The 22,124-nt window shown below is 49.7% G+C and overlaps 1 protein-coding gene across 6 annotated transcripts in view; it reads right to left on the bottom strand.

Moving 5' to 3' along the window:
• VWA2 (von Willebrand factor A domain containing 2) overlaps nucleotides 1–22,124 on the bottom strand; it is a 38,941-nt gene that overhangs the window by 14,970 nt on the left and 1,847 nt on the right. For 3 of the 6 annotated variants that reach the window (XR_004972111.1, XM_036335901.1, XM_036335900.1), the window contains exons 2-5: nucleotides 12,623–12,684; nucleotides 11,848–11,922; nucleotides 9,613–9,746; nucleotides 3,742–3,851 (exon numbers count right to left, since the gene is read on the bottom strand). Coding sequence is in view for 5 of the 6 variants with exons in the window: in XM_036335901.1 (XP_036191794.1) it covers nucleotides 3,742–3,851; nucleotides 9,613–9,746; nucleotides 11,848–11,922; nucleotides 12,623–12,684 (381 nt within the window). In the remaining variant the exon portion in view is untranslated. Of the gene's footprint in view, nucleotides 1–207; nucleotides 3,595–3,741; nucleotides 3,852–9,612; nucleotides 9,747–11,847; nucleotides 11,923–12,622; nucleotides 12,685–13,231; nucleotides 13,275–18,821; nucleotides 18,886–22,124 lie in introns of those variants that run through there. The other 3 variants (XM_036335902.1, XM_036335903.1, XM_036335904.1) reach the window with 3 other exon arrangements.

Consider the following 22,124-nt stretch of genomic DNA (forward strand, 5'->3'; position numbering starts at 1 on the left):
AGCCACCTCAACACACACCTTCAGGGAATCGCCTTGGTCTAGAAGGCAAGTGTTCTGGGTTTTAGGTAAAGCTCTTCCCGTCAGGCCAGCCTTGAAAATGTCACTGTAGAAAAAGGGGGAAGAGCCCTAGCTGGTTTGGCCCAGGGGAGAGAGCGTCAGCCTGCAGACTGAAGGGTCCTGGGTTCGCTTCCGGTCAAGGACACATACCTGGTTGCGGGCTCGATCCCCAGTAGGGGGTGTGCGGGAAGCGGCCGATCAACGATCCTCATCATTGATGTTTCTCTCTCTCTCTCCCTCTCCCTTCCTCTCTGAAATAAAAAAATATTTTAAAAAATGAAAGAAAAAGGGGGAAGAGCCCTGGGAGGTCATCCTTCCCATTCAGCCAACATTCCTCTGTTCTGATGAATCCTAGTGTCTTCACGCTTAACGTCCTCCGTGACCCTGCAACTGTGGCCCAAAAGTCCGTTCCCGCCCCTTGCCCTGTTTCTCATCGTTATCCCAGGACGCACACTGCTAACCGCCATCATCCCCAAAACAGAAGCAGACCGTGTGCAGACACACAAAGAGGCTTCCTTCTCCACCTCCTGTCCTCACGGGGCGTGTTCCTAACGCAGCTCTGTATCTCTTACATCATGAAGAACACTCTCCCGCCCTTAGCAATGACTTTCACCACAGCTGAGAAGAGAATCCCAACTATTTAGGGGGTTGGGGTGGGAGGAGGGAGAGGTGGGAATGGGCAGCTGGGTGGGGCCTATTGGACGGTGTGACTCTGGTCCTGGCCAAGTCACCTACTCCTTCTCAACCTCAGCATCCTCCCTCCTAAAGTAAAGAATTGGAATAGATACTATGTGATCTCTAAAAGTGACGTTTTGAACCAATTTGCTTCATTTTTTAGAAGAGAACAGGGCCAAATCATTTGAGTTAGTCACCCAATTTTTGACTTTCAGTCCTAAAGTTAATCCAACAAGCTATTTTTCCCCCCTGCAAATGTTAGTGTACTTATAATGGATATAAAGTTTTTATAATAATATTATATCAATAATTAATAAACCGTAAAATTCACCCTTTTAACGATACAATTCAGTAGTTTTTAGTACATTCACAGACTTATTCAACCATTACTATTATCTAAATCAAAACATTTTTATTACCCCACACAGCTCTGTACCCGTTAGCAGTCACTTCCCATGCCCTCTCCCTATACTAGTAGCTCCTGGCAATGACTGATCTTTTCTGTTGCCAGAGATTTGCCAATTTCAGATATTTCACAAAAATGAAATTATGCAATATGTAACTTTGTGTGTCTGGTCCTTTCGCTTGGCATAATGTTCTCAAAGTTCATCCATGTGGTAGCATGAATCACGTCATCCCGTTTTATGGCTGAATAATATTCCACTGTATGAATATGCCACATTTTGTTTATCCATTGCACTTTTGTGTTATTTCCATTTTTTGCCCATTATAAACAATGCTACTATGGAACATAGGGTATACAGTTCTGTGTGGGCATATGTTTTCAATTCTCTTGAAGTGAAGTTGCAGGGTCATATGGTAACTCTATATTTAACATTTTGAGAAACTGCCAAACTGTTTTTCAATGCAGCTGCACTCTTTTATAATTCCACCAACCATGCACGAGGACTCCACATCCCTGTCAACACCCGTCACTGTCTGTCTTTTATTTTAGCCTTCCTAGTGGGTATGAAGTGATATTTCATTATGGTTTTGATTTGCATTTCCTCAATGACTAATGGTGTTGAATATCTTTTCATGTCCTCACTGGCCATTTATATATCTTCTCTGGATTTCTTTTGGGATGATGAAAATGTTCTAAAATTAGATTATGGCAATCTATATATATAAAAGCCTAAACGACCGTTACGACTGGTTGACCGGACAACTGGTCGACGGGTCACTATGACGTGCACTGACCACCGAGGGCAGACGCTCAACGCAGGAGCTGTCCCCTGGTGGTCAGTGCACTCCCACAGCCAACCTCCTGCGCTGGCCAACCTCCCGCGATCCCTCCCCCTGGCCGGCTCCGATTGGCTCCAGGCCTCTAGTAGTTACGTAACTCTGAAAATACACTCAGAACCACTGACTTGTCCACATTAAATGCGTGAACTTTATAATAAATGCTGTTTTTAAAAAGTCAGTGTGTACAATAGTCCTGGGGTAGAGGTAGTAGGGAGAAAACTTCTAAAAGTGCAGTGCTAAACATCACTTCCCAGAGAGCAGTTCAGTAGGTCTGGGAGGGGGTCGAGGCACCTGCATTTTAACAGACTTCCCTCAGCAATACTGACCCAGGTAGCTCTATGAGCTCACTATGAAAAGTGCTGCTCTGGGTGTCTGGGCCCAAGTCATGGGGGTGAGGCTATGACTTTTTTTTTTTATAGGAAACCATTCTTGGGGGCCTCAAGGGTTGAGGGTTCCAAGGGAACAAGGAAAGGCCAGTGTAATTTTTACGAATAGATATCAAGGTGCTCTTCCCTTTGTACTGTCTTGTATTTGACTTGCCCCTCATTTGTGCAGGGCGCTCATGGACAGAGGAAAGGGCTGGGACAAACGGCCTGAGACGAAGTCCCTGGGGGTCCCGGGGGCAGATCCTGCTGTGCCCAGTGCGGGGATTTGGGCTGTGGAGAGCACTGTGCACCTCCAGGAGCCTGTGCCCGGATAAAGGGCCTCAGGGCCCAGGGCCTCTGCACCTGGAGGCGACATCTAGAAACGGGAGCACAGACTTCAGTGGATGCTAGTGCGAGGGGCAGCAGAGATCAGAGTGACCAGCAGCAAGTGAAAGACAGTCTTCCATGAGGGCTTATAAATTATGTATGTGTGTGTGTGTGTGTGTGTGTGTGTGTGTGTACCTAGTATGTGTGTGTATAACACATTCCAATGCAGAGATGTATATGTTTACGTGCATACGCAACATACACATAAAAATATTTACACAAGAACTGTATGTCTATACATGTGTGCCTATGTACACATCATATACACACACATCAGCTGACCTGTAAGTAAAGTTATGGCCCCACTACATCCATCTGTTTATAGGGTGTGCGTGTGTCTGAGCACACGAACAGCTACTCATCGTTTCAAAGCACTCTTGACAGCAGAGGAGCACTTACTCTTTAGACCAGTGGTTCTCAACCTTCTGGCCCTTTAAATACAGTTCCTCATGTTGTGACCCAACCATAACATTATTTTTGTTGCTACTTCATAACTGTCATGTTGCTACTGTTATGAATCGTCATGTAAATATCTGATCTGCAGGATGGTCTTAGGCGACCCCTGTGAAAGGTCGTTCGACCGCCAAAGGGGTCGCGACCCACAGGTTGAGAACCGCTGCTTTAGACAAACCACAGAATGAGGCTTTGAGAAGTGTGTGAGCTCTCCGAGCTGTAGTGGTCACCAAAGACAGGCTGGGAGAAAGAGCCAGTGTTCTAACACTTGCACTTAATGCTGGTCTTGACCTTCACCGGCCCTTTCTCCCAGGTAACTGACAACTGCACATAAGAGCAGCCAATACTTTTTTTGAACTTGCATCTAAGTTCCCACCCGGGGCATCATCTGGTAACGGGGGCAGCCTTGAGGGGGCATTCTCATTACCCAGAAAGCACAGCTGGGATTCTGGACACCCCAGCCCTCTCTGGGAGGCCAAGGGCAGGGCCGAACCCTTCAAGAGTGATTTTCAGAGCAGCCGGCCGCAGCCTCGCCAGGGCAGAATCTGAGCGTACATACTTGAAAACCATCCTCTTGAGTTTTGTCTTCACTTCCTGTTGGGTTGACAAGGAGTCCAAGGGGAATTCCAGCCAAGGAGCGGAACTGAACTGGACCGCTCCCACCCTGACCTGCAGGAGGAGACAGAGGGCCCAGGGGTTGAGAGCGGGGTCAAGTCACACACATTCCTAAGAGGGAAGACAGGATGAGAGAGGTTAACCACCCTGCCTCCCGCCCACTCAACAAATCCCAGAGCCAGAGCTTTCTCTGGTCTCCCCAAGAAAAGGTCCCCAAGACCAGGAGAAGAATCTGGAAGGAAACAGTCCACTCTGCCTGTGTTCTGCACTGACAACCACCACTCCACTTCACTTTTCTCGACCCCCATTCTGGCATTTCGCTCGGCTGAGCGGAGAACATCTTCGTTAGGGCAGGGTCCTTGCTCACATTTACCGAATGCCTGCCAGGAGCAACCTCATGATACTTCATTTAATCCGCAGAAGCCCGATTCCTACCCACGTCACTGTTGGAGAAACTGAAGTGTAGAGAGGACACAGATCTGGCCCAGGGAGAGAGAGAAAGGGACCAGGCCTTTGAACTTGGTGCTTATGATCTTCACGAGCCTCAGCTCTATGGCTCGCCTTCTCAGCCGCCAGCACAGGCCTTCAGCAAAATGCTCGCTGACCCGACCAGGGGTGTCGCAGCCGCTAGCCACAGCCACCATCCCTGCTGGCTCATCACTGACCACAGCCACCACACGCCCATCCTTAGTAGCAGAGGGGGTCAGCCTTCCAAGCCTGACTCTGCCCGCGAGGGGGAGGCCAGCAATCCTGGAGCTGAAGGTCCCCTGCCTGGAGGGAGGAGAGCCGCTGGTGAGTCCAGATGTTGCATCCTAAGTGAGGAGGTCACATGAGGAAGCCCAGTGCCTTGCAGGACTGGGGAAGGAGAACCGAGTAACGTCATTCTCTGGACCCTTAAAACACTAGTGTGTCTCAAGCAGAAAGGGATATAAACATTCAGGTTTCCTCTCAAGGGTCCAATCCCTGATCCTAATTCCTGGCTCTCCAAAACCCCTGGAGAAACCGTTCTCAGTTACCCGTGTTATAAGGAACCCTAATTCCGGCCACGCTTGCAAATGAGCCAAGTGATTCATATTTAAGCAAGGATGCCGCCTTTTGCTCGCACCTTCAATTCCTTCATGGCTGATGCCTTTAACAAGCCTGGTGCCTGGGAGATGATCAAAGCCCTCGCCACACCAGAGGGGCTCACCTGCCCCCAGAGAGCACAGCCCATCCGACTTGCCTTCCACAAGAAGTTCTGAGGAAGAGCCACCAGCATCTTAAGTGGGAAGAAGTCTTGGGTGGGCATGTGGGGGGAATGGACACTGGAAAGCAGAGCAGGAGAGAAGCTCACAGAAGAGTTTTTGAGACGCGACACTTTTGAAGTCTCCTTGAATTTGGCAGGTGATAAAGGAAGGGGCATCTCTAACCAGTGGGGGAAACATGGTCTTGTTACTAAGGGATTTGGGGACAACTGGATAAACCTGCCAAAGAATAGAGGATAAGCTGCAAGTGGATTCAATATTTAAATGTGAAAAATATAACCGTAAACGTTCTAGAAGAGAACCTGGGAGCGTTCCTTTAAAACCTCCAAGCAGAAAAGACCTTACTACGACTAAAAATCATAAAGGAAAGACTGATGAATCTGGGGACAGGAAGAAAACTTCGGCAGGGCAACACATACGATTCAACCAAAAACATGAAGACAAAACGGAAACATTATTTGCAACTCATATCTGAAAGCAAGGGTTAATTTCCCCAATATATATAGAGTGTCTACGAATGGATATGTAAAAGACTAACAATCCAACAGGAAAAAAATGAGCAAAGGATATGAACAGAGATCACAGAACCGGAAAAACAAATGGCTCTTTAGTATACAAACATAAGATTTGAGGGCACCACACTCAGATGTAGCAAAAAGCCAGATACAATGTTTGCAGGGGGGAACCAGCATTCTCAAGCTCTAAGCTAAGAACATAAATCTTACAGCATCCATGGGAGCAATTTATCAATATTTATTGAAAATTACAGATACATAACGCTATTGGGAATTGATCCGACAGATATACATGTGTAAATGGCATATTTACAAGCTCACAGTATATCTGTCATTGCAACTGTCCATCAATAGGGGGTTGGTTAATTAAACTTTGGTAAATCCTTACACTGGAACATTAATCAGCTATAAAAGATAATATATACCTACATTAATGCCTATATTACCTAGACATGAAAAAATTTCTAAGACATGTGAAGAGAATTAGGCAAGGAACAGAACAGTGTATATCACCTGCTACTCAATGTATAAAAAGGGGGTGAAGGGCCCTAACCGGTTTGGCTCAGTGGATAGAGCATCAGCCTGCGGACTCAAGGGTCCCAGGTTCGATTCCGGTCAAGGGCATGTGCCTTGGTTGCGGACACATCCCCAGTGGGGAGTGTGCAGGAGGCAGCTGATCGATGTTTCTAACTCTCTATCCCTCTCCCTTCCTTCCTGTAAAAAATCAATAAAATATATTTAAAAAAAGGGGGGGGGTGTGGGGGGATAAGAACATATACACACGTTGCTTATGTTTGCATGGAGGGATTCTGTAGGGATGCTCAAGAAAGCAGGTAGGGGGACCGAGCAAATGGGAAGTGTGTGAGCAGATGGGAAAAGGAGGGACACTTTTCACTAGGCGTCTTTTTTATTAAAGCATCAGAATGAATTACTTGGTTTAAAAGAAAACCTCCCTGGAGACCAACAGCTGGGTGCGTTTACTTGAAATTAAACAGGAAGGATGCAACTTCAAAACAAGATACAAACAGCTTGAGTCAGCAGCCAAGGCATTTAATTTAATTGGTGGTTTGGGAGCAAAAAGAGTTGCCTTTTATCTTCCGTTTACTGTGTGCTCAGAAGCCAGGCCGCCCAGACTTCTCACCTGCCTGCTGGAATCATTATATTACAGCCAGGAAGTGAACTTCTCAGCTTGCGTTTTTTTCTTTTTTCTTCTTCAAACTTCTCAGCTTTTAAGTACTGAGAGGAAGACTTCAAACACCTTAAATCCACCTCAACAACAAGCATCCATAAAAGCCTTAATTATGGCGACTTGAAAATGTCTTCCTGAAAACTGAAGTTACTGAAAGTACAATCTCTTGTACAACGGAGATAACAAGAAGACAAAAAATGCAGCAGCGAGAACATAAAACCCGGAGCCACAAATCAGATGGAACCACCTGAAACCGCCCTGACGCAAAAAACCCTGCACTGGCATTGCAGCAAGTCGGCCGGAGCACGGGGAGCTCATGATGCTCACGCACGCACTGAGACAGACCCCGACTCCTCTGCGCACCAAATCTGGCTGCGAGGAAGTTTCTCCAGGGCCGAGCCCACACATAGCTCCCTGCACACCAGCTTCTGCCTCTTAAGACAACGGAGCCCCTCTGTACCCTCTTTCATTTAAAAACTAGAGGCCCGGTGCGTGAAATTAGTGCATGAGGGGGTCCCCTCAGCCCAGCCTGCACCCTCTCCAATCTGGGACCCCTCAGGGAATGTCCGACTGTCGGTTTAGGCCCATGGGATTGGGCCTCAACCGGCAGTCGGACATCCTTCTTACAATCCTGGATGACTGGCTCCCAGTTGCTGACCTACCTGCTGGCCAGGTCGCCCCCAACTGCCCCCCACTGCTAGCCAGGTCGCCCCCAACTACCCACCCCCTGCTGGCCTGGTCATCCCTCATGGCCCCCCCCACAGGCCTGGTCGCCCCACGCAGCCTGCTGTTCAGTCGTTTGGTTGTCCCTCACTAACCCCCCTGCCGGCCTGGTTGTAGGCAGCCATCTTGTGAGGGCATGAGGGTTAATTTGCATATTGCCTCTTTATTATATCGGATGAGAACCAGGTTCCCTCCTAATAGGAAATTTCCAGGCCTCTCACTGCTCCACTTCTTGTTGTGGGCACTGTCTGGTTTGCCAATGTCTAACCAAGAACGCCACGTTCTAGATGTGGCCTGGCAACACTGAGATGAAGTTTCCTGAACTCTGGGGCCCTGTGGGTTGGGACAGGTACTCCCAACACCACCAGCCATGACGTGTTTTGTTTCTCTTTGAGAATCCTGAATTCCATCAGTACCCCCCACTTCCACATACATACACACACAACCCACACACCCAGACACACACACACACACACTCAGACACACAATGCCATGTTGCCACTTCCGATATGACAGCAGGTGTGAAGGCTGAGCCTCATCACCTCATCCTACCCAATGAGTAGGGACAAATGACCTATGAAACAAGTCCCGAGCTGATAGTCAAGAGCCCAGTTCTTCCACATTGAGCTCTCTTCTAAGATTGCTGTGTGACCCTAGGCTGTCACTTAGACCCTCTAAGCCTGTTTCCTCATCTGTAAACATACACATGTCTCTAATAATCCATACAGTTCTTGGAGCCCTCTGCTGAGAGCTCTCGGCCACCCCCTTCAGGACATACAACATCAATGCCATGGTCAACAGTGTTGGGTCTTTATGGCTCTTCCTCCATGAATAACTAGTGGAATTCGATAGGGAATCCTTTCCTTTTAAAAGCAGAGCCCTGTGTGGAAGAGGGTGGAGATTGAGCAGACCCTTTTAGGGTCTGTGATGGGCTGACAGTACAGTTGTAACTTCCGGGCTGCTCTGCTATGGTGTCTTCAAATAGCTCTGAAGGCTGCCTGCGGTCCAGGGAATGTGCGCACTCTCCCAACATGACAGGCCATTCTGGAGAAAATCTGTCTCCATAAAAGGCCACTGTTGCTCCTAAATCCTAGGGATTTTTGTAGGATTAACCCAGGAATGTCATCTTGGAAAACCATCTGTGGGAGTATATTTAGAATAATTTTCTGGGTGAAAGGGAACAAGCCTTTGTAACTTTGATGGATACTGTCAGGGCTGCACGCTGGCCAGCAGTGTGTGAGAACGGCAGTTTCCTGGAGACCTGCCAGTGCAGCGTGTCACCAAACTCTGAATTTTTGCTAATCCAGTAAGTGAAAACTCGTCTACCCGTCCGAGGTTTGCTATTATAGTACACTGACTGCTATTGCATTGCTATTTCATATATCCAAGGGCAATTAGTGTTTCATTTTCTGGGAACTGTCTGTAATGTTCATCACCCATTTTTCTATTGAGTCATTCCAAAATGCCCCTTTTAGCCACCAGAGCCACAGCTCGCACACTCTGCAGGCACTTACAGCCGACCATGCGGAGCCAGGAAGAACAAGAACTGAACATACTGGCTGGATCACTCAGGCAGCAGCAGTTCAAGTGAACAGAGAGGGTAGGAGGAGCTGTGCTTTGTACTGAGATTCTAGTCTTAGGCGGTAGTTACATGCTTTCCCTTTCCCACTGTTGTGCAAATACAACATCTTTCTAGTGGGAAACCAAATCCACGTGTTCACCACCACCCCATGGACGTGGATGAGCAGGTGCCTCAGGTCTTGCCATACTGTCTCTTCCCTTGAACTACTGTGATTGGGTAAGGGATTGTCACGGGACCTACACCTGCCCAATCAGAGCCCTTCCTGGGACTTCTGTCAGATGCAGGGGACAAAGTCCACCTCTTTTTACCGGTGTCACTAGCTTCAAGGACACAGCAAGGCAGCTTTGCTATGTGTGGGAAGGAAGCCAACCGTTGCAAGCAAAACTGAACGAAGAAAAAGGGGGATTGAGTCCTTGGATCCCACGGGGCCTGGAACCATGATTCACCCCCTTGGTCTTTCCACTTCCACAAGCCAGCAGTGCCCTCTTCTGCTCAAGACTGGATTTCTGTCACTTGCAGCCAAAGACATCCTAAATACAGAGACAGCAAGACTTGCACTCACCCTCTCGGGGTTGATGTCCAGAGCGGCGCAGACCGTGATGGCGAAGTGCTTGGCCCTTTCAAAGCTCCCTTTCCCGATGCTGTGAGAGCCATCTATCAGAAACAGGACGTCCACCGCGGCGGAGCACCACACAGCTGGGGAGAGGGGGACAGGCGGGTGACCATCAGCTTCCTTGCAGTCGGGTCCCAAGAGGGTCTCACTCCCAAAGCAGAGAGGAGGCAGAAAGGACCCGTGGTAGGTCAGTGAAGGAAGGAATGCTGGAAAAGGTCCAGCCAGCGGCAGCCCCCTCTGAAGCAGGAAGTACATGCCCACACAGGCATGATGCTCAGAACAAGACCCTGAAGGTCTGGGGTAACGGGAGAGTCTAATCCAACAGCACTGAGTCGTATGGCCGCAGGGGCTGCTGGGCCAGTCCAGGATCCTGAAGAGCCCTGGTCCCAGCCCTCGGGGACCACAATCTGGTCTGGGACACAGCCAGGCACCCTGGTACATGAGGTCATGTTACCCAGGAGTTCAGTAACAGCAGCACTGACGGCACCTCTCCCACATGCTGGGCGCTGCTTTAAACACTTTATATGGACTGTTCACTTCATCCTTACATCCACCCCTAGATGACTACCTTTTAAAATATATTTTTATTGAGTTCAGAGAGGATGGGAGAGAGAGAGAGAGACAGAAACAACGATGAGAGAGAATCATTGATTGGCCACCTCCTACCGGGGATCGAGCCTGCAATCCGGGCATGTGCCCTGGTCAGGAATTGAACTGTGACCTCTGGTTCAAAAGGTGATACTCAACCACTGAGCCATGCTAGCTGGGCAACTATTTTTTAAATTTTTAAACAGTTTTATTGCGGTATCATTCACACATCATATAATTCACTTACGTAAAGTGTGTAATTCAATGTTTTCGGTATGTTCACAGATACATTCCATCGTCACCTCAGTCAATTCTGGAACATTTTCCGTCTCCTCATAAAGAAACCCAATACCCTTTAGCTATCCGCTCCCTAGCCCCTCGCCCCCACCCCTGTTCTTAAGATGCTTATTCCCACGGGAGAGACGAGGAAAGCAGGGCACAGTAACATCCCCAAAGACAAAGCCCGGGGAAGCAGTGGAGCCAGGAATCACGTCCAGGCTGTGTGGCTCCAGAGTTCAAGCCCCACCTCACCGTGAAGATGCAAGACCTCGGTAGTCAGAGAGGCACCGTGATAGGGCGCCCCCGGAAGGCAGCAAATGCAGGGATTTCACCAGACAGGGAGGAGGGCTGTGCAGGGCCCGGGGCGTGGGCTGCTGTGGCTTGAGCACATGGAGGGGATAGCGGAAGAAGAAGGAATATGGTGGTGGGTGAGGATGGTTGGGTAGACAGTGGTCACCAACAGAAGACCTCGAAGAGGAGGCCAAGAAATTTGGTAACAGGTGAAGTCAGTCAGTCAGGGAAAGACAAATGCCGTATGATTTCACTTTTATGTGAAATCTAGAGAACAGAATAAATGACAAACAGAACAGAAACAGACTCATAGACACAGAGAACAGACTGGTCCAGAGGGGAGGGGAGGTGGGGGACTGGGTGAAAGGTGAAGGGACTAAGAAGTCCAGATTGGCCCTAGCCAGTTTGGCTCAGTGGATAGAGCATCGGCCTGTGGATGGAAGGGTCCCAGGTTCGATTCTGGCCAAGGGCACAAGCCCAGGTTGTGGGCTTGATCCCCAGTAGGGGGTGTGCAGGAGGCAACCGATAAATGATTTTCTCTCATCATTGATGTTTCTCTCTCTCCCTCTCCCTTCCTTTCTGAAATAAATAAAAATGTATTTTAAAAAAAGAAAGTCCAGATTGGTAGTTACAAAATAGTCAAGGGGACGTAAAGTACGGCATAGGGAATACAGGTGTATAGTGAACAATATTGCGATAACTACATATGGGGCCAGGTGGGTACTGGAAATATCAGGGGGAACACTTTGTAAAGTTTACGATTGTCTAACTATTATGCTGTGCACCTGAAACCAATACAAACTAGCACTGAAAGTAAACTGTAATTGAAAAATAAATTTTAAAACGAAATTTGGCAACAGGAATTTACCAAGGGTTTTTACCCGGACTTGGTCGGGCCCATTTTGGGAAAATGATTGGCCACAGCGTGAAAGGAAGATGGGAGTGGGATGGACATTGTCTGCAGTGACGTGGTGTCCCCTGGGTCTGCAGTGGGCGCTTAGAGGGCTGAATAAGACATGGGCTTACTTTTGCTGGCGGCTGAAATCTTCCCCAGGATCTCCCTGCTCACGTGGACTTCCTGAAGAGGGAGGGAAGGGGGCGCTAGGAGAGAAGACACCAGAAGCAGTCATTCAAGGCAGAGACACTCCACAGCAGTGAATGAGGACTTTGCAGGGTCTCTTTCTCATGGAGCTTGTATCTGGTGGAGAAGATGGACACTGACTTCAAAGGATTCACACAGAAACAAACTCATCTGTGTTAAGTGCTACATCCCAGAGGAACCAAGGCTACAGGGGTTTTAACAGAGGATCTGCCCCGACCTGGGGTCCAGGAGGAACTGTGCTGGGTGCTGAAGGATGAGTAGGAGTTTACCAGGGTAGCAGTGTGGGGATAGGCCTAAGGCAGAAGGGAGCAAGGATGTTGGGCAGGAAGGGGTATGGCCTGCAGCACAAAGAGGGGGGAGGACAAAGGTGGCTATGGGTCTGATCAGGCCAGGCCTCTAAGAGCAATGGGCCATCACTGAAAAGTTTCAGGCAAGGTGTAGAAGTGGAGAGGGATCCAGATGTGCCAAGATTTGCATTTTGAAATGGTCGCTGTGCGGAGAATGGGCTGGAGGAGACCCGGGGAGGCCCGTCAAGAGGCCGCTGCAGTGGTCCAAGCCTGAGGGGATGGGGCTTAGGCCGGGCAGGTGGCCGTGAAGTGGAGGCACACAGAGGCATTCAACAGAGCTTGTGACGTTAACATCGACAGGATGTGACACAAACCAAAGCCCTCAACCCTCTCCCTCCCAACAAAAACTTACCTCCCACCAACAGGCAAACGCAGATGGCTTCCAGCAGCAGGACAGAGGGCATGTTGATACGACTACAGGGCCAGGACGAGAACAAAAGCAACAGCCATGATCTCTGTGAGCTCCCCAGTCACACACCCAACAAGATGACAAGTGCCGGCCTCCCCCGGGGCACCAGTATGACTCTAGAGGCCCCTCACATAGTAACGACAGCAGCCTGGAGGAAACCCAGTTCCCAAAAGCCATGGGACACTTTACTCCAATGACTCTGATTTTAAAGGACAGAGTTAACATGTTCCCAACACACCCACCCTGGAAACGCCCCCCGCTCGTTCGCAGACTTGGGCAATGAGCAAGCCCTATTTCTAGAATAAAGAGACGGGGTCCCAGATGAAGATCTGAACAAGCCTGCCCTGTCTATGTCATTTATAAACAGCAATGCGGCTGAGGGAGAAACACATTTTTAAAGTTTTGTTACTGCCTGATAATGCTTATAGGATGGGTGAACTTCAGTTCCATGGAGCTTGATTATTTATCAATTTTTGAGGGAAGCACTATCGTGAAAAATGAGAGCTTTCAATAAGAAACTGACTGTAACTGATTCCATAAGGAATCGCGTACCTGGGATACACTTCTTTTTTCTTCTTCTTCTTTTTTTTATTGACTTCGAAGAGGAAGGAAGAGGGAGAGAGAGATAAAGACATCATGAGAGAGAATCATTGATCGGCTGCGTCCTGCATGCCCCCTACTGGGGATCGAGCCCAAAACCCAGGCATGTGCCCTTGAATGGAATCAGACCTGGGGACCCTTCCATCCACAGGCCGATGTTCTATCCACTGAGCCAAACCAGCCAGGGCAAAAACATATATTTTTTAAATCCCTTTTGATCTCCCCTCCATCCTGAACCTATGATGGTCAGACCCTACTCAACTGTACATTCAGCTTATTGAATTTCAAAACATTTCTGAAAAAAACAAGATCAAATATCCCAACAGGCCTGATCTTCACCAGAGGCTCCTCTTCGCCTAATCTAGATGAAAAGAGGAGATTTGGAATTGCGAGAATAGGGGAGCCAGGAGCTCCCAGACACCATCCAGGGAGGACGGTGGCCGGAGGGGATCTGGGCGGCTGAGGGCCCACACGCTTCCTGCTGGCTCTGGCCCGGTGCATGCCAGCAAGGCACTCCCCTTCCCCCAAGGACACATTTTCTTTCCTCTCACTCCACACAGACGCAGGACAAGTCCCCACCTGCCACCTGGAAGCCAGGTTAGGGCCGGGCCTGCCGACAAGGGGCAGTGCAGGGCCAAGGTGAAGGGCTTCCAAATGCTACCGGCTCCTTAAGTTCAGGATGGCTTTCTGGGGTCACAGCTTCTGACCTTGGGCACGCGCAGGAGTCTGAGGCTCAGGCCTGTTAATATTTTATAAAACCAGGATTCTAGCTGCCTCCTCAAGCCGCCCTGAGGACAAGTGGAAGAAAGTCTGGAAGGTTCCTGCCACACAGTAAGCACGGGCCCCCGCCCTCTACCATGAAACAAACCCAAGCAACGTCATCTCGCTCTATCATGCGCCCTTGCTTGCCCAGGTGATTGTTTCCAAGTTTCCACTCACGAAAACAACTTGTATGTTGGCAATCTGCAAATCGATGCCAGAGGCCAATGCTTTCCCGTAAGTGTGTGGATGGGATGGTCTGGCTCTGGGGCCGCAGCCGCACTTCCCTTCTCTGTCCCCCAACACAACCCCTTCTGTGACCCAGCTCACACTGCATGAGACAGGTGCCTGCCGGGTAAGCTGAGCACCACAATGGCCACTGCCCACCACAGATGGGCCGCTTCCAGATCAATCTTTGTGCTCACTGCATTCTTTTTTGTACCAAGATGAATGAAACGGATGCTATTTCGAACCTGCTGAAGCAGTACTCACTGTTCCCAACCAATCATTTCAAACACAGCTTCTTCTCCCTTCCTCACATATCAAAACTTTCTTAAAATACGAATTTGATATTCTAAATACAACTCTGTACCTACTTCATATATATATATCTCCCTACCTGGTTTGGCTCAGTGGATGGAGCGTTGGCCTGCGAACTGAAGGGTCCCGGGTTCAATTCCGGTCAGGGCCTCATGCCCGGGTTGCAGGCTTGATCCCCAGTAGGGGGCGTGCAGGAGGCAGCTGATCAGTGATTCTCTCTCATCGTCGATGTTTCTATTTCACTCTCCCTCTCTTTTCCTCTCTGAAATCAATAAAATATATTTAAATATATATCCACTGAGCCAAAGGGCTAGGGCTACACACCTTTTTAAAAGAATTCCACAGTGAAATCGCACAGCTACTACCGTCAAGTGGGTATTTACTGTGTGCCTCCTGCTGGGCTCCACACGTTTGTCTTCTCTCCCCAAATCTGCGCAGTCAGCCAATGAGAACATTACTCCCATTTTACAGATGAGAAAATCGAGGCATGGAGAAATTAGGTGGTTTGTGCCAGGTTATACTAGTACAGCAAATAAGAGCATCCAACTCCATTCTGGCCTCTGGGTGGTCTGCTCAACCCATCACCTTCCTGATGTTGGGGAATCAGGAGAGAGGAACAGGAGTATAACTAAAAGTCTGCCACCCTGAGTCCTGCCCGTTGGCAGTTTCCCACCCAGCTCATACCCTGCCAGCAACTCCCACAGTGGAGCACATGAGAAGGTTCCCAGAGCTCTCCGCATTTTTGACAAAGTAGTCAGGGGTAGCCTGCCACCCAGGGCAGAAACAGACCATCCGCTCCCAGGTGAACCTTGTCAAGCTTTCTCCATGACATTAGCCTCTGTCATCATATTTGTTTCTTTCTGTTCCATTACTCATGCCAATCCCACGCATCATTCCTGGCGTCTGGGACCCACACATGGACTTACATGTCCCCCAACTCCCAATCTTTTCATCTGACTGTTGTCTGCAAACCCTGATTCCGCACAGCACCCGCGGCATTTGGGGGCAGTGAGTGAGTGAGTCTGCTGCAGGGCACACAAAACACTGCACTCTGGGATTACATTTTCCAAGACACAGGAAAGAAACTCAGGCCAAAACAAGGACCCTTTTGAAAAACAAGGGAGGACCGGTGATAGCTACAGGCAGTTTTGCAGGACAATGCCCGCCTTCTCCTCTAAGATCGGAAATAATTACTGCAGGGTGAAACAAGAAACCACTTCCACCTCCTTACAAAACGCAATTCCAAACCTGAATATTAGATTAGCCCTTAGCAGCCTCCTCTCAATGGGCCAGGATGGAAACCTGAGCCCTTTACAAGAACAGTCAACGCCTGAACAGGAAGACTAAGATCAGAGGTAGGAGTCTCTGGCCAGGAAGCCATTGGTGTCGTTTGCTGTAACAATGATCTTTCTTGCCCATTTATTTGGCCAAACACCTGGCTCAATGTCTAGGGAAGTGGACAGCACATTTTTAGTTTGACGAGGCAGGGAAAGCATTTTAAAAACTGCTCCGGGTAAGTAATGCCCCTCCACCCCCAAAAGAATCGCAAATTTTCAGAACCCAACAGTCTGACAACCAGAAGTCAGCACTCAGGGACAATGTGCTGTTTGGATTCCCTGGATGGTTGGGGAGAAAGCTGGGCAGATGGGCATAAATTGAAGAGCCTCCCACACTCACCCCACCTGCTAAGAGAGAGTTTTAGCCAAAAGAGATTTTAATGATTGTTTTGATCATCTTTGAAAATCCCAAATTCACTGCTGTGGGACTCTGGGAGGCACACACACAGGACCGTAAGTCCAGAGACGGAATTCCAGCCTAGCTCTGCTTGTAACCAGCTGGGAGACTCTGCAAACAACTTTCCCTGACTCAGGTTCATGCAGCTGTCAATGGGGAGGATCTGTTTCACAAAGTCACGCCGTGGGGTGAAGATCCTATGAAGTAGTGCGTGAACATCCCTTCTAATGGTAAAACACTTTCTAAATGTACGAGGGTAAAAGATGATCATACATACATTTTCATGAAACACCACGCATGCCCCCATGGGGTAGGCAGGACCATTTCCATTGGACATGAGAATGGTCTTGGAGAAGTTGGGGGTCCCAGAGCTAGTGACCTGCAAGCTTGATGTCAAGTCCAAGTCTCCTGACTGCGGACAGCTCGCTGTTGACAAGAAGCGCGCAGTACAGACATGACAACCAGAGAGCCCTAATGGGACATCAGGAGCCCTGAGAGCGAGCCTCTCAGGTCAATTCCTTCACTTCGGTCTCGCAGTTTCCTGTTTACCTGGGAAGGCTGCTGGCAGGGTCACATGAGGCCACATTGCAAAAGCCCCCTGGGCCAGGGCAGTTTCCTCAATGGAGATCAGGGACTCAGGATCAGGAAAGGAAGTGAGGGCTCAGACAGGAATCAGACGCAGGGAAGCCCTGCAGGTAATTTTGCAGGTGGAAAAGCAAGCAGTCTGGAGCTATTCAGAAGGTAACAGGGTAAACTAAAGGGAGAACTTCAAGTGTATTCAGCTGTCCCACGAGCTGGCTTGGGATGACGCTGAAATGAGGGTGTTGCCTGGATAGACTCTTTCCTGTGAGGGTCCCCAAGAGACCCCTATAGCCTTGTAGATGACGGGAGGAATTTTTTTTATATCCTTGTGAGATAAAATAAAATGTTAGCCACCTGAAACTAACACAAATTGTACGTAGAGCTCGGGAAGTATGTCTCAGCGCTGCGGCTGATGCAATGGTGTGAGCACACTCCACCATGACATGCTTCCTCGGCACACCAGGAAATAGCAACGCCTGCCTGAACGAACTCCTAAAGCCACGTGCACAGTACCCCAGCCTTTCAGCCATTGGTCGCCTGTAGCAACGTGTCTCCCTCTGATTGGTCCCTTCATGCTATATATACCCCTGTAGTTCCACAATAAAACGGATCTGCGTCACCGAACCTGGTCTCTGGAGTCGTGCATGCAGATGCCCTAGCGCGTTGGGGCTCCGTTGTCCTCACCCCCGAGAGACCCCCTGCTTCATCTGGCGCCCGAACGTGGGGCTCCGGAACGGCTGGACGGGTGAGCGACCCTCTACAGTAACATGGGAAACCTACCCCCTTCGGCGAGAGTGCCACAAGCGCGCGCGCTCCACGCCTTACTGCAGAGCAGGCGAGTTAAGGTCTCTGAAAAGGAACTCCAATCTCATTGGGAATATCTATTACAGTCCAATCTGGTTAATCGAGGCCCCCATTTGGGACCCCTCCACTTGGGAGAAGGTCTTGAAAAGGATTCGATCCGCTGAGGTCCACGAGGAAAAATCGTTACCCCCTTCTCTGATGCCAGCCATCTTAGCTATCCTGGCTTGCCTGTCCAGCTCCGCCCGAACCGCCACTCCCAGTGCCCACAGCCTTTTCAGCCACAGCGAAGGACAAGCCTCCCCCTAAGCTTCCCTTGCCACCTTACAATCCCCCGGTCACTACCACCACTCCCCGGCACCTGAGGGTCCCCCACAGGCCGACCCTTGGGAAGTATCTACCACCAACAGAGCTCAGAAGGAAGCGGAACAAAACGAAACTAAAGCGGGGGAAGCCGCTACCTCGGCCGAAACAGCGCAGGGCAGGAAGCCAAGCGCAGGTCGCCCGCAGCAGACTGCTCCGGCCCCCCTTGTTGGGGACACGAACGATAATCCCTGGACAGGGCTATACCAATCCCAATGCCGGCAGAGGGACATGGCACCCAACAGCTACTTGAAAATTTTAGTATAAATCTTAACTGCCCTCATGATTGGAAATGCCTCTCTCGCACCATACTAGCCCCAGGGGACATGATTCAGTGGAAGGCTTTGTTTTATGAACAGTGCAAGCAACAGGCGGAACGCAACCGAGTCGCGGTAGCAGGATAAGCCCATAATCCGCACGATGAGGCAGAAGCACTACAGGGAGAAGGAGTTTTCTCTTCCCCTGCTGTCCAGGCCCAGGGGCACGCTAGATATTTTGATCAAGTCCGCCTCTGTACTATGCGCGCTTTCGCCCAGATAAATCCGAGGGGTAAGCCTACGCGACTGACCAAGCTCGTACAGGGTTCCAATGAAGGGCTTTCGGAATTTTTACATAGAGTCAGGGAAGCTGTGGACCATAAGGTTACTCACGCCCAGGCAGCGGAAGCCCTTACCAGAGAGGTCGTCTGGGAGGGGGCTCATACTGAGTGCCGCCAGGCAATCGCTCCGGTGAAAGCAGGCAGTATAGACGACTGGGTGCTTACCTGTCGAGATGTAGGCAGTAAGTCGGCCGCCACCCTTGCGGCAGTGCTGGCCGCTCATATCAATCTAGGAGGACAATCGGGAGGGCAGAAAGGAGCATGCTATGAGTGTAAAGGGATCGGCCATTTTGCGAAGGATTGCCCTAACAGGAAGAGAAAACAGGGAGGGGAGGGGGAAAAAACCCCCTCCGTTTGCCCCCGCTGTAGAAAGTGACTACACTGGCGCAGGGACTGCAGATCCAATAAGGATAAAGATGGCAATCCACTGCCCCCTTTAAACGAGAAGAGGGGCAGCTCTCAGCCCCGCCAGTAAGAGAGCAGCCGACCCAAGGGGTATATTGGACGCTACCTCTTACACAGAGCAAGGCGTTCCTTACCTTAATGGTCGAGGGAGAGGGAATAGAAAGGCTAGCAGATACTGGGGCAGACGTGTCGGTTATTCAAGAGGAGAAGGGGAGTTCCAAATGGCCAACCACTTCCGGTCCGCTAGTTCAGGGAGTCAGCGGCTACAAGAGGGCTGCCCAAGCTGCCAGGGGACTCTCCTGGGCGGACTCAGATGGGAATACCGGGACTTTCCGCCCACTCTTCATGACTGACATCCCCCACACTTTGTGGGGCCGAGACATCCTTGAGGTGGTCAATGCAATCATATACACCGCAGCGCCCCCCCAATCCTAGGGGCCACTGTTCACCCACCGGCGCCACAGCCAATAAAGTTATCATGGGACACCACCGACCCCATATGGGTAGAACAGTGGCCTTTACCGCAAGAGAAATTACTTGCCCTTAAGCATTTAGTACAGGAACAACTAGATGCTGGACATGTTGAACCCTCTCTCAGCCCTCACAATATTCCAGTCTTTGTTATACAAAAGAAGGATAAAGTAAAATGGAGATTTCAACAGGACCTCAGAGCTGTAAATAGACACATGAAAAAACTAGGCCCTCTACAACCGGGACTGCCTCATCCCTCGCTATCGCAAGGGAAGCACATATAAAAATCATAGATATTAAAGACTGCTTTTTCTCTATCCCGTTGCACCCGGAGGACAGGCCCTACTTTGCCTTTTCAGTGCCCTCTACCAACCATCAACTACCGGCAGATAGATACCAATGGAAGGTACTCCCCCAGGGCATGAAGAACAGCCCTACCATGTGCCAGGCTTACGTTGGAGTGACAACCAAACCTCTAGCCAAACAATGCTTTATCACTCATTACATGTATGATATCCTTATTGCCCATAGGGACCCTATATGGCTAGAGGCATGCTACCAAACACTTATTAGCAACCTACGAGCTCTTAACCTCCATATAGCTCCCGAAAAGGTCCAGACCATTCCTCCATACTCCTTTTTAGGATATAAAATACATGAACAAATAGTAGCCATAGCTCCTCAGCTTGCAATTCCTGATACCATCTCCCTACATGCGCTACAGGAACTATGTGGCCAGACTAACTGGGTTAGGAACAGCTTATCAATCTCCACCGGGGCCCTAGGCCCCCTCTTCCAATTGCTTGAAGGAGACACAGACCCCCCTCGTACCCGCTCTTAACCCAGGGGAGAGGGTTTGCTTGTGTTTTTCCAGAAGGCGACAAAAGTCCCACGTGGATCCCTGCTCGTGACGTCAAACCCTACTCCACCAGCGATGAGCCGTAGATCACCACCATCGCCCCCCGTGGAGGAAATGAAGGACCTGACCATAGAAGAGAACCAGCCCCGACGACGGAGACGACCTAGACACTGACAAGCCCACCCCATCACCTGGGGTGACATCAAGGCTCTACAGGACCAAGCTGTGCGCATGGCGCCAGAGGGGAGCCCGTCGGCAGGAACGTTATTCTTATTAATGTGTGCTATCATCACAGCTAATAGCACAGGGGCGCACAGATAAGAACTGTGGACTGTGATACCTCACCCTGGCGTTCTCATGCCAGTTGGTGTAGACAGTACCCAGTTTCCAGTGGCACGTGCCTCTGCTACTCCTTTTACCCGTCTGTAAGGCCACCCTTCTATCTCCTTCTGAGTAGTGACAACTCCTTTGTTTTGGCGCTAATTAGAAAGGAAGGGGGAGATGTACGTAGAGCTCGGGAAGTATGTCTCAGCGCTGCGGCTGATGCAATGGTGTGAGCACACTCCACCATGACATGCTTCCTCGGCACACCAGGAAGTAGCAATGCCCGCCTGAACTAACTCCTAGAGCCACGTGCACAGTACCCCAGCCTTTCAGCCATTGGTCGCCTGTAGCAACGTGTCTCCCTCTGATTGGTCCCCTCATGCTATATATACCCCTGTAGTTCCACAATAAAACGGATCTGCGTCACCGAACCTGGTCTCCGGCGTCGTGCATGCAGACGCCCAGCGCGTTGGGGCTCCGTCGTCCTCACCCCCGAGGGACCCCCTGCTTCAACAAATAATAATGAATGTAAACCAATTGGGAAAAAAAATTAGCTATTCTGTTACAGTCCTCCCAATTAAAACAACTTTCTCACTGATATGTCAAGTACAAAAGTTTGAGGACTGCCCGAGCCAGTTTTGCTCAGTGGATAAAGCATTGGCCTATAGACCAAAGAGTCCCAGGTTCAATTTCGGTCAAAGGCATGTACCTCGGTTGCAGGCTCAATCCCTGGCCCTGGTCGGGGTGCATGAGGGAGGCAACCAATTGATGTGTCTCTCTCACATCGATTCTTCTCTCTTTCTCCCTCTCCCTTCCACTCTCTCTAAAAATCAATAGAAAAAAATCCTTGGGTAAGGATTAACAGCAACAAGAAAAGTCTGAGGACCACTGTTCCTAAACACCTCATAGTGTTGCTGACCCCTCCATTGGTGTAATTATGTGAAATTTCATTTATATAACCTGGTGCGGATAATCTTAACCAAGCCTGGTGGGGACAATCTTAACAAAAGGTTTTCACATTTGCACCAGTAGTTTAATGGCATCACTTGCCACGTAATGACTGCGCCATTTATGAAGCTCATTACACACCCCGGAGTCTGGGTTCCTCCATGCTTTCCCATTTGCCCTTGGGCAGTCTTCAACCTCTCTGGGTCTGTTTCCTTGTCTGTAAACACATGGGCATCTGACTATAATTTATTCCAGGGGACCTGAGTTTACCAGTCTATTGGGGGGGGGGGGAGGGGGGGGGGGAGCTACTTCAAGCTCTAGATGGCAAACCAAAAACCAGATTTCAAGAAAAATACGCCATTGATGATCTTCAGTCCAACAGACAGGGATGATCAAGGAAGGAAGTCCCTCTCCTCTCTCCCTGGGATTTGCCTGGGGACCTAGTCTGGGAAATTCTTACA

This window comes from Myotis myotis, unplaced genomic scaffold, assembly GCF_014108235.1.
Source record: "Myotis myotis isolate mMyoMyo1 unplaced genomic scaffold, mMyoMyo1.p scaffold_m19_p_15, whole genome shotgun sequence".
NCBI lineage: Eukaryota > Metazoa > Chordata > Mammalia > Chiroptera > Vespertilionidae > Myotis > Myotis myotis.